General features: G+C 46.2%; 1 protein-coding gene across 4 annotated transcripts in view; it reads left to right on the top strand.

Annotated features, from left to right (window-relative positions):
- BCAS1 (brain enriched myelin associated protein 1) overlaps positions 1-6,479 on the top strand; it is a 59,618-nt gene extending 53,139 nt beyond the window's left edge. For all 4 annotated transcript variants that reach the window (XM_077335653.1, XM_077335654.1, XM_077335651.1 and 1 more), the window contains one exon: positions 5,005-6,479. In XM_077335653.1, coding sequence (XP_077191768.1) covers positions 5,005-5,085 — 81 coding nt within the window. In that variant the 3' untranslated portion in view covers positions 5,086-6,479. The remainder of the gene's footprint in view (positions 1-5,004) is intronic.
- Positions 6,480-17,255: the final 10,776 nt, after the last annotated feature.

Genomic DNA, 17,255 nt, shown 5'->3' with positions numbered 1-17,255 from the left:
TGTATTTATAGCGTTTTCAGTTGGTCGGGTCAACAACAAGAAAATATGACTGTTGTTGTCAGAAATATGCAGCTATTGGGTTTTTCCTCCTGCAGGATTGTCTAATAGTTCTCTTTGGTTGCACATGCCATAAAACTGATTTACCTGCCGGGCTGGTATGAATCTCTGATCACTGGTGTTTCTTTCCCTCTGAAGATATCAGTTAGGATTTAAATGCATTGCACTGTGATCAAGAACAAACAGGTGGCCACGGGTAGCTACTTTGTGCGTTTTACAGGAGATTTGTATAAAGTCGAGATGGAACCAGATAGATCTGTTTTTATGAGTTACTCACTGGAACTCACGAAATTGTATTATTTGCAACTATGTTCTCCCTATGTTTAATGAAAGAGTTTTGAATATGGAAACTTCTACTGTTTTTCACGGTTGTAGTCAAATGCATGAGTCTCTTTAGTGGGAAGATCAGCATGCAAGTCATAGCTGGTATAGATCCTTAAAAAATAAACAAAACTTGAAGGCCTATCCCTTTCCCAATCAGGACTTCAAAAAAAATTTTTTTTTTTTAAGAAACACCAGCTAGTTCATTCACATGCTCTTTTCTCACTTGACAGAAAGCTCTAGGCATCCAATAACAAGATTCTTTCTCCAGAAGGGTTGTGGTTTTTAAGACAAAAATAGGCTCAGGAGCTGCCCTCTGAAGCAGATCTAGTTGGGTTTATGTGTGAGACTGTTTAGCCCTTCTTGGCGTTTAGCTGCTCACTTCCTCAGCCCTGCTGCTTCCTCCCTTGCACAGGAGAAGATGTGTGGACCATAATAGTGTCCCCTTAAAAAGTAAGAATTGGCACAAAACCAGTGCGATCTTGAATATTAGGACTTCACCTTTAAGAAATAAACCAAAATCTGGTTTATGTGTAGGAAACATCCAGAAGAAGTCCCTGACAGTTAGAGCGGTTTCTCAGTGGAACGGCTTCCTCGGGAGGTGGTGGGTTCTCCTTCTTGGAAAGTCTTTAACCAGAGGCTAGATAGCCATCTGATGGAGAGGCCGATTCTGTGTACTTAGGCCGATTGTGTGGGCAGGAAAGGTTGTGTTTGAGTTTGGCTCTTGTGGCCCTTCCTTGAATACCCAGGGAATTGCTGATTACCACAGTGAGATGGTAGGCGAATTTCCTCCAGGCCAGGCTGGATTCTGGAGATTTTTGGTGTGTGTGTGGGGCACCATTTTGGCATGAAAATGGGGTCACTGTGAGTGGGCAGGCACTTGTGAGTTGCTGCATTGTGCAGGGGGTTGGACTAGATCAGAGGTAGTCAACCTGTGGTCCTCCAGATGTCCATGGACTACAATTCCCATGAGCCCCTGCCAGCAAATGCCAGCAGGGGCTCATGGGAATTGTAGTTCATGGACATTTGGAGGACCACAGGTTGACGACTTCTGGACTAGATGACCTTGGAGTCACCTTCCAACTCTATGATTCTATGATTCTAAGACAGCAAAGCTACATGGGGATCTACATGTATGGGGTGGGAATCCTTTCTTAGTATGGGCTCCAGTGCTAGAAGTTCACCTCACTGATACCAATGAAGAGCAAGGGCAGGGGATATGACTTTGCAAAGACCACTGTGGTTTACTTCCTCTTGTGCCTGTTGCCTGTTTCAAAGCAGTTTATTGGAACAGTTCAAGATGCCGTTCCAGCTACTCTTTTTTCTACTTTAGCTGTAGCTTTAGCTATTGCCTTTTGGAAGCAGACTTTTAAAATAATGATCAGTCAAAGTCATGAAAACTCCTGCTTTAGGCTTGCCAGATTACATAGACAGCCGGAAATGCTTCTGTATGCAGCGAGTGATTCAAATGTGGATGCAGTGGTGGCCGCAGACGTAGGCAGCGTTAAAACAGAACTAGATTCATGGAGGAGAGGTCTGTCAATGGCTACGAACCCTGCTGACTCAAGGGAACCTCCATTCAGGCTGACAGTGTATCTCTGAATCCCAGTGCCAGGAAAGCAACATCAGGGGAAGGCCCTAAGCTTCTGCACCCTGTTGTTGGACTTCCAAAGGGACAGGATTCTGAACCAAGTGGACCATTGGTCTGATCTAGGAGGGCTCTTCTTACGTTCTTATGTTCATCAGTGAGACAGTGGGTGGGCTCAAATGGAGTGCCAAGCTATGGTTTCATGCCATCTGCAGGCACCCGAAGCAACCCTTTGGCTCATTTCATAGAATCATAGAGTTGGAAGGAACCTCATGGGTCATCTAGTCCAACCCCCTGCACTGTGCAGGACACTCACCACCCTATCGCTCATCCACTGTCACCTGCCACCCCTTGAGCCTTCACAGAACCAGCTTCTCTGTCGGATGGCTATCCAGCCTCTGTTTAAAAATCTCCAAACATGAAGAACCCACCACTTCCTGAGGAAGCCTGTTCCACTGAGAAGCCACTCTGACTGTCAGGAACTTCTTCCGGATGTTTAGATGGGATTTCTTCTGAATTAATTTCATCCCATTGGTTCTGGCCCGTCCCTCCCTCTCCTCCCTCTTCTTCCTCCTCCTCGATTCCCTCTCTCCCTTCTTGGTTTGAAACTTCCCATCTGAGCCAGAAAGCTCAGCCCAACTGCAAAACACGATCAAACTGCGATTTCCAGTTCTGCTTTGCAGGGCAAGCACAAACCATGAGATTTTGCTCATTAAGAAGTCCCAAGGAGCTGCGGTTGGTTGTAAATAGGGAGGAGCAAAAGAAGGGGGATCCGATTTCTCTTTCTGCAGGCAGAGTTGCAAGTGGTATAATAAAGCTGTCGTGGATGTGCTTCAGAAAATCCACAAAACCTGTTTTAATCTGAGAGGAGACAGGAATAACAGGATTAAGTAGGCACCCCTCTGGCAACGAGAGCTGCACCAAACCGTTTTTCAGCTCTCTGGGAAAGTGTTGTCTGATTCCCAACCTCTTAAAATCCTGGCAGTCATAGAACCATAGAGTTGGAAAGGGCCAGGTAGGCCATGTATTCCAACCCTTTGCTCAATGCAGGATCAGCCTTTAAAAAAAAATGCATTGGTTGCCAATGGAATTTAGAACAGGTTCTCCAGGCTTTTGACTTCCATGTAGAATGCTATCTCCTGCTAGCAGGATGTCTAGAAAGAAGTGTATACCTGTGGGCTGCATTAAGCCACTGTACTAGAAATAGAGCATCAAAATGACCATGCCTGTGAGCCCAATTCCATTAAAATCCACTGCAACATGGACAGGAGCCAGGGAATACAATTTTAACCCAGTCCACAAACCCGTCCTACATAAACCTTGGCCTAATACGTACCTGCCAGCCCTTATAACATAAGTGCTTCCAGACCTCATCTTCGAACTCCCAAAAGCCCCAGCCCAGACTCTGTCTAAAGCTCTGAACTTGGACGCAACACCCAGCACTCAATTATCCCTTTCCACGTTTCGAGTGTCACTGGAGAACCTGGCTGTTGGCAGTTTAGACTGTGAGCCACCGGGCAGGGTCGTCGGATACTAATTGTAAATCACTGAGTAGCAGGCGTTGTTGAAATGAAATATAATAATTATGGTTTGGATCTAGGGTTACCAACCTCCAGGTGGAACTTGAAAATCTCACGATATTATAACTAACCTCCAGGCAACAGAAATAAGTTCACTAGGAGATAAATGGCTGCTTTAGAGGGTGGACTCTTATGGCCTTAGACCCTGCTGAGGTCTAAGCTCCACCCTTTCTAGGCTCCACCTCAAAACTCTCCAGGTATTTCCCAACCCAGAGTTGGCAACCCTAGTTGGGTCTTACCAGTCTGCTCCACTAGCACAGAGGTGTTCCTGTGCCTGAGGAAGTTTGTGCTGACCCTAAGATGTCCTCTACTGGCAGTGGAGGTTCTTCTGTCTGCAGTGTGTGCATGAGAAACACATTGTCCCCCTTTGACCAGACTGGTAGGATCCCACTCACCTCCTTCGCTATGCTATTGAAACCGTTCCTTGTGGCCCAACTTGAGTAGCATCCGCATCTTCTTTTTAACATTCCTTACAGGTAGAAACATGAGCCTCTTGTGGCACAGAGTGGTAAGGCAGCAGTCTGAAAGCTCTGCCCATGAGGCTGGGAGTTCAATCCCAGCAGCCGGCTCAAGGTTGACTCAGCCTTCCATCCTTCCGAGGTCCATAAAATGAGTACCCAGCTTGCTGGGGGGTAAACGGTAATGACTGGGGAAGGCACTGGCAAACCACCCCATATTGAGTCTGCCATGAAAACGCTAGAGGGCGTCACCCCAAGGGTCAGACATGACCCAGTGTTTGCACAGAGGATACCTTTACCTTTACAGGTAGAGACACTACTGGTGGGATCTTACTGCTTTTGTAAGGGGGTATCAGAAATAATGCTGTATTAGAATGAAAGTAGCTGGTCCTGATAACATACAGTGCACATCGAACCCTATGGTCCACAGGCTTCCTGCAAGGTCAATTCAGGAAGGATCAACGTTAGCAATCCGCAAGCTTAAAAAGTATTCTGTGGCCAAGAGATGTTTGCATGCTGATCCTGAGCCGGATGTCACTTGTGAATGTGTGTAGAATTATTTCACTTTTCTTATAAAGTATTTTATTATTATTTAAAATATGTTTCTGGACCTTATGTCTGCAAAGTTACGCATGAAGGTTTATGACCAATGCCTGGTGAAATAAGAGAAGGCCAAGAGAAAATAGAATGAGATTCCGGAGAACAAGGGCGAGAAGGTTTTCAGAGCTTGTATTGCTCCATTGCATCCTTTACCTTCTGTCGTTAGAAAGAATTCAATTATACAAAATGAAGCCGGATTGCATAACGTTGCAGAACTCATCTTGTCTTGACCCAGACGTTGACTTACCATGATTTCAATTTTGACGTGCAAAACAGAGAATTCTTCAGTCTACTTCACCGTATGTGCAAAGGGGCCTAGAGGATTTTTGAATGTCTGTGCAGGGCTCCAGAATAAGCATACTTAATATCTGACTCTCTTTCTCTCTCTGTCCTTCAACAGAGCCCCAAACGGATGTCGGACGCTGAAGTCCAAACGGATCCAGTGTCTTTTGCGCCTGTTCCTGTGAAACCCAAGTCATGAATCCTCTCCAGCTACTGAAGAATCATTGGATCCCCGTCATTTCTTACCCTTGCTGGGAAAAACAAGGGACTTCCTGGTTTGGTTCCTCTCTCCCCTCCGCCCCACTTTCAGGATCCTGCTGCCAAGCAAATGCTCAGTCCCAGGCAGAAAACGGGCTCACATTTTGAAGCCATCCTTTACGGCAGGGGTAGTCAACCTACGGTCCTCCAGATGTTCACGGACTTCAATTCCCATGAGCCCCTGCCAGCGAACGCTGGCAGGGGCTCGTTGGAATTGTAGTCCGTGAACATCTGGAGGAACACAGGTTGACTACCCCTGCTTTACAGAATGTTTTCTTTAAAAGGCTAGTAAATAACAAAAGGTCTCTTAGAAGCAAAATACACTTACAGAGTGAGACATCTATGCCTTACCCTCTTAAAATGCCTAGGGAACACCTTCAAGGAAGGACTCGGAGGTTTGCAGTGGAAGAGGTTCGGTGAACAGTAAGCCCTGCCCCTGTTCTTTGGTGAAAATCATCTGCAGGGTCCAATCCTATGACTTCATCATCCGGTTTTCCACTAACCCTTAACCATTTAAGGGGCGAGAAGAAGCATGTAACCAAGGGAGAGAAAGCATAAGTTGTAGCTTCTCAGGAACAATGTGGCATTAAACTCATAAGTTTTAAGACTTCTCCAAGATAATAAAGGGGACCAGTTTCTTGTGGTTCAAGGCATGTGATAGGAAGGACTCAGCCGGGGTGTGCAAGGGAGACAATTGCAGAGATTTCAAAAAGCCATCAAAATCCCCATCTGATTTTTTTTTTAAGTGGGCGATGTGTAAAAGGATCATAAATACAGAATCATCAGCTTTTAAGATATGCTTCGATTTTGCTCTCGAGCTATTAATATTATTTAAAAGCTGAAATGTACAGAGTTTTTAATTCATGCTCATCTTTTTTTCTTCCTGTAGTAAAATGGGAGAAGTTAACTTCTTGCAGGGGGAGCAATTAAAGTATTAACAAGAAAGCGACACAAGGGGGCAGACGTGATCTCCTTTTTCTTACTAATTCAGAGGATGTATCTACTTCTGTGTTACTAATATTTTTTTTTCTATCTTGAGGCTAGGGAGGAGCTTCACAGGCAGTTTTCATAATGTATGTCTGTGGTTAAAGCTACTTTCTTTATGGAAAAAAAAATTCATCCACCCAATCCTAAAGCTGGACACGATTGTACCAGCTTTATAAAGCTCCTGCTATGTGCAGGTCTGATAATGTTGATAGAAAATCCAGAAAACTGCATGATTGTAACAGGGAGGGACAGTGACTAATGCTATAATTCACAGCTAGCACCTGAACTCTAGATGAGTGTATATTTTGATTTCCTTCTGATTCAATAAACATTCGGTAAGAAATCTCATTTGGCATTCTCGGTTTCTAATGACAGTCGTCACTCATCCTTGCTGGATTTTAATGATAGGTTACGTGGGCAAGAACACAGTTGGTTACATAAGGGCAACATTATACAAGCACATACACTCACATGGGTTTGTGGAATGCTTGGGCAAGAGCCGGGTTCTGTACAGATGCCACAGTGAAACCGTGGATTATGTTCACTGCATTCATTTGTGAAACACTGTTTCAGCTCTCTACAGTGCGCTCAAGCCCTGGTTGGCCTGGGTGGATGCTGGTTTCATGCCTTATGAACCGTCAGGGCCTTTGTGGCTAAGAGTTGGGGTGGGGGAGAAGAAGTGCCATGAAACAAAATTAAACCCCACATACTTCCAATGTGCTTTTGCAGCTGGATTTTCCTGTGCAGAATACGATAATCGAAAGTGCATTGAAAGTGCGTTATCTAATGTGGCCATAATGAGTCCAGGGCCTATTCTGCACACAATAGATAATGCACTTGAGAAGTAGATTTTCCTGTTCTGCACAGGAAAATCCAGCTGCCAAAGCACATTGAAAGTGCATTATCCTATGTGTGTGAAATGTGCCCAGGACATAAGGTGACGCTTACTCTTGACAAAATGGAGATGATTCCGAGGGGGGGGGGTGGTATTGGTTGGCCCTAACCTGGATATAGGGTGGCCAACCTCCAGGTGGGACCTGGATATCTTCCAGAATCACAATTGGTTTCCAGGCAACAACAATCAGTTCCCCTGGAGAAAATGGCTGCTCTGGAAGGTGAACTTTATAGCATTGTTTATTTTATTTATTTTTATGTCCGTTTCCATAGCATCACTCCCAAATGGCTTGTGGCAGTTTACAAAAATCCTCCTTGCCATAAAACCCCATAAAACAGCAATTAAAACACCAATTACAGTCATGAAAACCTTGCTAAAACCATCCAAACACTCTCTCCTCCTTCCCAGGCTCAACAAACCACGGATACCAATACCCATGCCTCAGGGGGACCATCTCAGGAGGAGCCTGATTATACCCTGCTGAGGTCCCTTTCTTCTCCAAATCTGACATTTCCCCAGGCTTCACCCCCATAAATCTCCAGGTATTTCCCAACCCAGAACTAGCAGGCCCACCTGGATTTTCCTGATGTCTTTTCGCCACAAACACAATTAGGAAGAAAGTCTATTTGGTACCACTTGCGAAACTACAGCCCAACCAAAATGTACTCTAAAGCCTGGTCATGGACTGATTTCCATGGCATGACTGAATGCCCTGCCCTGAAGAGTGCAAGCATTTCTCATTGCAGTCAATGATGCAAGCACCCCTTTGGATAAACAGGTGGCCGTGGTAGCCTTTTAACAGTTTTGGCTGGTAAGCCAGCTGCAGCCATTCCTGGGCCGGAAACACCTGGCCTCTGTGGGGCATGCCCTAGTAATAGCTGTATTAGATTACTGCAGGGCACTCCTATGGGGCTGCCCTTGAAGACTGTCCAAAAGCTATAGTTTGTACAGAATGCTACAGTGAGAATGCTGACTGGGGTGAGACACAGAAACCATCTCATTCCAATCTTCTTCCATTCTCACTGGCTCCCCATTTCTTCCAAGCTAGGGTTGTCTGCTGTCCAATAGGAGACCAGGAGGGTTGAGGACATCAATTCTGGGGTAAACCTGGATGTGATGCCAGCCTGCTCTAGGAATCTCCAGATTTTGCCATAGATTGTATCAGGCTTACCATAGAATTTTTGGCAATTCTTAGAGCAGGCTGGCATCACTTCTGAGTTTCCCCCAAAAGTGACATAATACCACTAGCTGATCATGATTTTTAAGAACTTTTTTTTTCTCCCACCAATGATAAAGGGGAGCTGGGGTTGGTAGATTCTTTTCAGTCTTGTTTCAGGTTAAAGTCAAAGTGCTTGTATTGGCCTTTCAAACTTTATATTGCTTCAGGCAAGCAGCCCTTAAGGACCGCTTACTCCCATGTGAACCTGCTGGGCCACTTGGATCTCCTTCAGAGGCTCTGCTTCATGTTCCCCCTCCCTCTGATGCTAGGCAAGTGATAATCTGGAAAAGGGCCTTCTTAGTTGTGGCACCTGGAACTCCCTCCCCAGAGAGATTCTTCTGTCTCCCTCTACTGTTGTGTCTTCCACCAGTAGGTGAAGACTTCTTGTTCTGTTTGACATTGCATTTAGGGACTTCAAAAAGGCAGAAATAAAAATGTTTTAAATAATCAGATAAATTTCACATTGATTTTCATTGCATTTCTTTGCCCGCATAAATTTATAGTGGCCTTGATTCTACACTTGAAATTTAGTAGGCATGAAACCATCAGCAAACGTCTAAGGTCAGAGGGCCAGGATTGCAAAAGCATTAGTAGCTTCTACAGGGTTTTCTTCTCCTAGAACTAAAACTTTTGCATTATCTCTGCAACTGATCAGCTATGACCTGCACTATCTTTACTGATCATATTTAATTCTTATGTCTGCACCAGGCCTGAGAGACACAAATTGCTCTCTTAATGACAAAACTCACTCCCAAGATGCTGATTTCAGGATTGATGTGGACATTCAGTCTGTGACAGAGCATGGCCACCTATGAACCATCCTCCAAATGGAAGCACTTGTATATAGGTTGACCAGCCCCCCCCTCCCCCTCCCCAATCTCCAGTGACAGGTTGGGAAACTATTGGATATTTGGGGATGGAGCTGGGGCAGACCTCAGTGGGGTACAATACCATAGATTCCCCCTCAAAACTACCTATTTTCTCCAGGGGGATGGAACTTTATAGTCTGAGGTGAGCTGTAATTCCAGGGCATCCCCAGGTCCCACCTGGAAGTTGGCATCTCTATTTACGCATCACTCAAGAGAAAACTTTCTCCCCAGACCCGCCATAAGTCTGATATGCACAATTTGGGCATGTTATAGTAACTAAATATTTAATTCTGAAGACACAAAAGGCCAGAGATCGTCCAGATATTCAAACAAGGCATCAGAAATCCTAAATCTGGTTAGCAAGAATGTACTGCATTGAGTAGGCAGCCAGCTCCAGGAACCTTAGAGAAGGTCTGTATCACAGTGTTCCAACTACTCAACTGTGGAGCTGGTTCACGTTAAGTGAGAGTTGTCTGTCCCTACCTAGATTTTTTCTTCCTCTTTCCCGGTGCCATTGCATATTTACTACCTGTGTGTTCTGTGACGTCTTTGTTCTCTGTGGCATTGTCCTCTGTACTTTTGGTTCCTCCTTCTGCAAAGAGGATCACAATTTGGTTGAAGAATCTATACGCTTCCTGTTTCTTTGCAAACATAGTACTTTGTTCCTTATGTGGGAGGGATTTCCTTCAAGGTGCTATGGAGCAGGGGTAGTCAAACTGCGGCCCTCCAGATGTCCATGGACTACAATTCCCATGAGCGCCTGCCAGCGAATGCTGGCAGGGGCTCATGGGAATTGTAGTCCATGGACATCTGGAGGGCCGCAGTTTGACTACCCCTGCTCTGGAGACTTGCCTGCTCCTAGCTGGAGGTAGGCCAAGTGTCAATATATTTACCGAGCCACAGGACCAGGGTGGCCCATTCCAATGTGGGATAATCCTGGAAATTTCAGGTCTCCAGATGATGGAGATCAGTTCTCTGAAGAAAAGGACAGCTGTGGAAGGTCATCTGTGCGGCATTATTTTCATTCATTTATTATTCGATCACAACTATTGTGCCCTCCGGACACACACACCACCAATCTGACCAATCTGCAGGGTTATGGTCGAAATGCTAATTCAAAGACTAAATGTTCAGTGTTATTGATGTTACTGTTGTCATTGATTGATGCAGTTACTAAATTAACATTGTATATGTCTCATTGGTTTCACATTTCCTGTGAACCGCCCTGAACCATAAAGGAGGGTAGTATAAAAATTGCAGATGGATGGATGGATGGATGGATGGATGGATGGATGGATGGATGGATGGATGGATGGATGGATGGATGGATGGATGGATGGATGGATGGATGGACGGATGGACGGATGGACGGATGGACGGAGAGACAGACAGATTCCCACCTTTCCCAGATTACATCAATTTATAAACAAACAATAAATATGCAAAATTAGAGGTTTAAAAAACATTCTAAAATTAGAACTAATTTGCCTAAGTGGCATCCTTCTTGGGGGAGAGGGGGTATGCAATATAGCCCTCCATTGGGATTTAATCGGGTGAATCTGAGTCAGATGGCCAGGTAATTTTTGATGTCATTTCAGGGCCTCAACCACAGGCCCAGTGGAGCAATTCTGTCTTACAAGCCCTGTGGAAATGGTTCGGGTCTCACAGGGCTCTGATCTCACTGGGTAGAGCATCCCACCAGGCCAGGGCCAGGGCTGAAAAGGCCCTGACCCTGTTCCAGGCCAATTTCATTGCTTTGGGGACCTCTCTGGGGTCCCTCCCCCCTTCCCCAAACCCTGCTCACCTTAGGCTGCACCCCCAGATCTCCAGGGGTCCCTCCATCATACCTCCAGCACTGCCATCTGACCCAGCTAAAGAAATTGCTCTTGCCTGAAGACCAGGAGAGCTCAAAATACCTTCTTAAGGCTTGAAACCCTAACAGGGAGTGAATGTTTAAACCAGGCACCCGGGCTTTCTTGAATAGTTGCAGGAAAAGTCTTGATACTTTCCTTCGCCCTTCTGGAGTTCTGCAAAGCTCTTCCCCCTCAGCTTCCTCTGAGCTGCTAAGAGGGACCTCTGAGGGAGACACTGCAAAGAGGGCAGCCCCCTCCCTATCCGGTTTATAGGTCTGAAGGGAAATGGTACATTTGGCCCAAGACCCTGTGGAAGCCCATTCAGGGAATGGTGTGGTGGTGCCATACCTACCCCATCCAGAAAGTGGATCGCCACACTTTCGAGCACATGACTTTTTCAGACCAAGAGTAGCCCCAAGGTAGAGCACATTGTAGAACGTCTTAAAGATCCAAATTGCTTGATGTATACATGCAATGAAGAGTCATCTCCTTCTTATTAAATAAAGAGAAAGTGGGTAAAATGTGGTCCTTGTTGTCATTCCTATTAAATACTGCAATGGCCGAACTGGCTGCTACCATAGAGTTTTTGCCCAAATACCGGAGTGAAAATAATGTACTGGGAGGGGTGGGTCCCAGTGAAGAAACAGATATAGAAAAATACAGACACACTGGGAAACCAATATGGCAATAAAATATCCAATTTGGACTTATATAGAGTCGTCTCTCTTCAGTAATTCTTTTATTCTTTTAATTCAGTAATTCTTTTATTCAGCAATTCTTTTATTCTTTTATTCTATTTTATTTAGTCCTACTTGTGTGAAATAAGAATAAAATAATTACTGAAGAGAGACGACTCTATATAAGTCCAATTTGGATATTTTATTGCCATATTGGTTTCCAGATAACAGAGTGGCACCCAGAAGTCATGGCATGATGATGTCACTTCCTGTATGACACTGGAAATGTGGACAGGGCCTTAGTCTTTCTACCACTAAGTCCCCCTGTCAGTCCACTGATTGGCAGGTGGAGAAGTAGGGCCTGTTGTCAGAGGGGCCCGCCTCCACTGCGGGATCTGGCAACCCTACTGGGTGACCAGTCACATACTCTCAGCCCAACCTACATCACAGGGCTGTTGTTGTGAGAATAAAAGGGAGAAGAGAATGATGTAGGCCTCTTCGGGAGGAAAGTCTGGGTATAAATGGAGGAAATATGAACATCAGCAAGCTGACGAACACGCTGTTGTTGAGCAACAATGCAGTGTCAGTTGCTAGGCTGTCGCCTTGCCATGAGCAGGGTAATTATTCTAAAGCCTTAGGCAGTGAAGCATCTTCTGCTTATTCAGAGTATTGTCTTATGAATGAAGGGGGGGGAACAGATGGGCAACACATTTATCAGACCCACGTGCACCTTTGAGACAGAAGTCGCTGGGAAACTGCTTTACGAGTCCCGTCTCTTGACTCGCAAGTACTAAATCAAAGAATTTCAGAGAACCACAAACTCCTTCTTCAATCACCTTGTACACCCCCAGAATCTGCTGACAGCCCAGCCTAGCAATGCACAGCCTGCAAAAACAGGAAATTCTGCACCCAGCGCTGGTAAAGGTTACCGTGGGGAGCTAATCTCCTTGTGCAACAAGTTGAAGAATTGGTCGGAACAGAATGCAAAGATCCAAACGCAGCAACACCTTCCTTGGTCTTTTGTTGCTGCTGCTGTTCATTTCCTATAGACCGGGACCTCGGTCCATCATAGAAATGTATGACCTTGAGTATACTTTACTCAGGTCTGCCTGCAGCAAAAGAAATGTGTGGCTCTTCGAAGATGAAGCCATTTGTAGTGGCATGAAGAGGTTCTTGCCTCCAGATGTTTGTGCTGCAAAAAAGGCGGTGGGTAGTCGCAAAGATGCCACAGAGCTCATGGCTTTTATTTATTGTCTGCTACGAGACTGTTGTGGAATATGCATGGGGGAGATTGTGCACTGGAGTGAGTCAAGCCTGCTGCTTTTAGGCTTGGGTGTTCTAGGGCCTTTCCCACACATGACATTTGCCTGGTTTTAGGGTCGCCACATCCCCTCTGGCCTCGGGTGGGGTAAAAGGAGTGTGTCTGGGGACAGAGTTGCCAGGTTAGGAAGCCCCTGGTCATTTGGGGATGGAGCCTGGGGAAATCAGGAACCTCAGTGGGGGGTACAATACTATAGACCCCCCTCCAATGCAGGGGGTCTCCAACTCATTTGACCCCATGGACATATTTGGAATTCTGGCATGGCACAGCAAGGATTGGCTGCTACAAAATGCTTGCTGAAAGAGGCGGAGCCAGCCACAAAATGATTGACTTCAGTGATACAATACAGGCTTTCTCACAGTGGGCCCTGCAAATATGGACTGGTGCTTCATATGCTTTGTATGCCAAATGTCCACGCTTCAATCCCTGGCATCTCAAGTTTAAGGACTCAACTTTAAAGGCTCAAGTCAAGTTAACCTCCAGTAGAGGTGGTTATCTAGTCTAACCCCCAGTATATTATGTCTGGGGCAGTGATGCTTTGTGGGCCATAGAGGGAAGACATCTGAAGTTCCGGGCCCACTGGTATACCTTCTGACGACACCTGAGTTTTGGCCACAGTGATAGAGAGCTTTAGGATGCTTTGGGCTGATCCTGCGTTGAGCAGGGGGTTGGACTAGATGGCCTATATAGCCCCTTCCAACTCTATGATTCTATGATTCTAGAGTGTTGGACTGGAGGGGCCATCGGCCTGATCCCGCATGGCTTCTCTTATGTTCTTATGAAAAGCCTAATAGAAACCTGTTTCTCGTATTGTGATGATTCACAGACATTTACCTTTCTGGCTCACCCATATCTTGATTCACACAAAAGTGGGCGGTTATGATTACATGCTTCTTAGTCAGAATAGCTGTTCATCCCCATATTTCCCCATACCACTTGACGGATTTCCAACTCTCTGTCTTCAAATTAATCTTTCATTGTATGTCCTTTATCACTCCTTGCCTCCAAACACTCTGTTAATAAGGAGGACAAATACCAATGCTGTCATGGGGAAAGTCCTCATCTGCTTTTCTGATAATGCCACTTGGAAGTTAGAGGGAAAAGCAGACTTCAATAGAACTACAAGAAGGTCCACTTGGAGCTGGCTGCCTGAATAAAACAAAAAGCAATCCACAGAGAGAAGGGAAATGAACACAAATAACTCCTCCCTCCATTTTAGGAGTTGGTTCAGAATTGGCATGCCCTTGACCTAGGGAATGCCATCAGACTTTGGGGGTGGAGCCAAGAGTGGGTGGGATTCAAGGCAGGGATGGACCTCACAGGAGCTATAATGTTATGGAGTCCACCCTCCACAGCGGCCATTTTCTCTAGGGAAATTGATCTCTTTAGTCTGGAGATGAGCTATAATTCTAGGGGATCCCTAGGTCCCATCTGGGAACTGGCATCCCTATCCTGTTCTATTGATGATGTGTTTGTGTGCGATGTGCCAAGAAGAGTTGGTTTATATACCCCGACAAGGAAAGGGGTGTACCCAAAACTCAAAATGGCGGGTGCGGCAAAAAACCCGAATGCACACATTTTCGCACTGAACAGCCCCAACTCGGACCCCGTTAGATCCCATTAGAAAAGATGGAATCAATTGTTCTGGGGTTTCCTTTGCTGTGGTGCAAGTGATGGGGCAATTCGGGCCCGTGCCTGAAGAAACAGATTTCAGTGCAGAAACAGATGAAAAAGACGACACTTTAAAAATGCAAATCTGAATAATACCACTAGTGCAGAAACAGCCCCTGAGAGAGAGTGCAGACAGGAGAGGAGAATTGTCATTGGTTTACCTCTCAACAGCAGGGCAATCTCCTGTCCATCACACTCCCCCCCCCCCAGCCTCCATGTTTGCTGGCACGCCAATATCTTTACAGGTTGATGTGCTCTTTTCAGCACTTAGGCCAAAACACTTGCCTATCCCTGGTGTGAGTGGATGGGACAAACAGCAAATGGTGGGGTGGGAGCCTTTGATCACTGACGAAGTTTTATTTCTCCTATGTTTTTGTGAACTACAACTGAATTCCAGGGAACTGATTGGCTGTTTTGGCAAAGAATTACCATATGGCTGTATTTGGATGTGTAATGCAGTTTACTAATTTAACAGAATTAATTTTTTGCTATATATTCCCACTGTCATGTAGGGAGTTCTTAGTCTGAGGAAGAGTATGTATCTGGCAGGAATGGTATCTGGACAAAGCTCTCCCATACCTGTGAGCTAAAGGCCGGTATTATATGCATAGAATTTTGATTACAACTTTGAGTTGGTTGAAATATTGAAAACTTCTAGAAGTTTCAAAATCCTAGAATGAAAAAACCACCGATGGAAGGTCTACTTTGAAAACGGAACAAAATCTAGAGTCCGTTCTGGTTGTTTCATTTATCATTAAGATAGAGATTGTATAAATATATTGTTAACTGATTTTGATAGCCTGGGACAGGTTCTCTCTTTTTCTGTTAGGATATTTATTCAGAACCGCCTGTTTTTTTGTGTTGTGGTTCAGACCAACAGGGCAACCTACCTGAATCTGCAACCAACTAGGAAAGACCCAATACATCCGCAACGGCATCCAATTTAACATGAATCAAGGAAGCAACTGTAACATGATAACAATGGGAAGCACAATGAAAGACAATCTGAAAATTACAATTTTTAAAAAGCTGCTGCTAGCAGGAGGGTGATGGCTACCAAAGAAGATCAAAGCAAATGAAAATGGGAGCCTGCAGCTGGATATGCTGAGAGTAAAGGTGGGTGATTCCAGCAATTAATATTTATTTATTTTGACGTATTTATTTAAAGCTTTTATTAGCTGCCTTTGTTGTTTGCAGGGCTTGGGGTTTGCAATATAAATAGAATACATAGACTAAAGTACATAAAGTCCATGGTAGGGGGGGTGGGGTGGCGATCCTAGTCCGGGACAGCTATGCCTTCAGGGCTCTCCCAGCACCATCGATCCCAGGAGTTGAATGTGTCGGCCTGACGTGGGAATCGGTCGAGAACGTGGCCATCTGGGCGGTGTACCGTTCACCCACTGCCCCGCCCGATGCCCTGCTGGGCCTGCTGGAGGCGGCGGCCGCCTGGACATTGCAGTTCCCCAAATTATTAATTTTGGGGGACTTTAATGTCCATGCGGATTCGTCGGCTCCAGGACTTGGCCTGGACCTGGTGTCGGCCATGGCGACACTGGGGTTCTCGCAGTTTGTTGCTGGTCCCACTCATCAGGCTGGCCACACCCTGGATTTGATCTTTGGTGCTGGTGTTGAGATCGATCTGGTGGCTAACAACATCGTTCCGTGGTCTGACCACCATACCCTGAAGGCTCGCCTACGGATGCCACCCCTCCCCTGTTTGGGTGACGGACGCATTTTAGTCCGCCCACGGAGACTTATGGAACCCGAAGGATTCCTGAATGCTCTGCGGGACCCGATGCCTTCCGGTGTCTCGTTGGAGGCCTTGGTAGAGGACTGGCAGTCCCGCCTGTTGGCCGCCATTGACGAGATAGCCCCTGAGCGCCCTCTCCGCCCTCGCCTCAAGCAGGCTCCGTGGTTTACCGCGGAGCTTCGGGAGAGGAAGAGGGAGGTGAGACGGCTAGAGCGAGTGTGGCGGAAGACCCGCGACGAAGCTACAAGAACATCTCATCGCACGCTTATGAGGGCGTATGAGATGGCGGTGAAAGCGGCAAAGTGTGACTACTTTGCTGCGGAAATCGCGTCCGCTAGCTCTCGCCCAGCCCAATTATTTAGGGTAGTTCGGACTCTTACTGCCCTCGAAGGAGGGCACCAAAATAGTAGACAATTGGAACTTGGCTGCGAGGCTTTTGCGAGCTATTTTGCGGATAAGATCTTGTCGCTCCGTCGTGACCTTACTGCCACAGTTGATACAGTTTGTGAACTAGAAGCTCCGTGGCCGTTACGGGGTATCAGGTTTGATGGCTTCAGGCGGCTCTCTTTATCCGAAGTGGACAAATTGCTAGGGTCAGTGAGGGCGACCACTTGCCCCCTTGATCCCTGTCCGTCGTGGTTGCTTAAGACCAGCGACCCACGGGTAGGTGTTCCCCTGAGGGAGATTATAAACCTCTCCCTTACATCGGGAGAATTCCCTCAGCGGCTCAAGGAGGCAGTGGTTCGCCCTCGCTGAATCCGCGGGACCCCGCCAGCTACCGCCCGGTATCGCATCTTGCATTCCTGGGCAAGGTGGTTGAGAGGGCCGCCGCGGACCAGCTCCTAGCATTTTTGGAGGAAACTTCGGCC

Source organism: Paroedura picta, chromosome 4 (genome assembly GCF_049243985.1).
Source record: "Paroedura picta isolate Pp20150507F chromosome 4, Ppicta_v3.0, whole genome shotgun sequence".
NCBI classification, from domain to species: domain Eukaryota; kingdom Metazoa; phylum Chordata; class Lepidosauria; order Squamata; family Gekkonidae; genus Paroedura; species Paroedura picta.
Note: the sequence above shows the minus strand (reverse complement) of the source record. Positions and strands in the feature narration are given on the sequence as shown.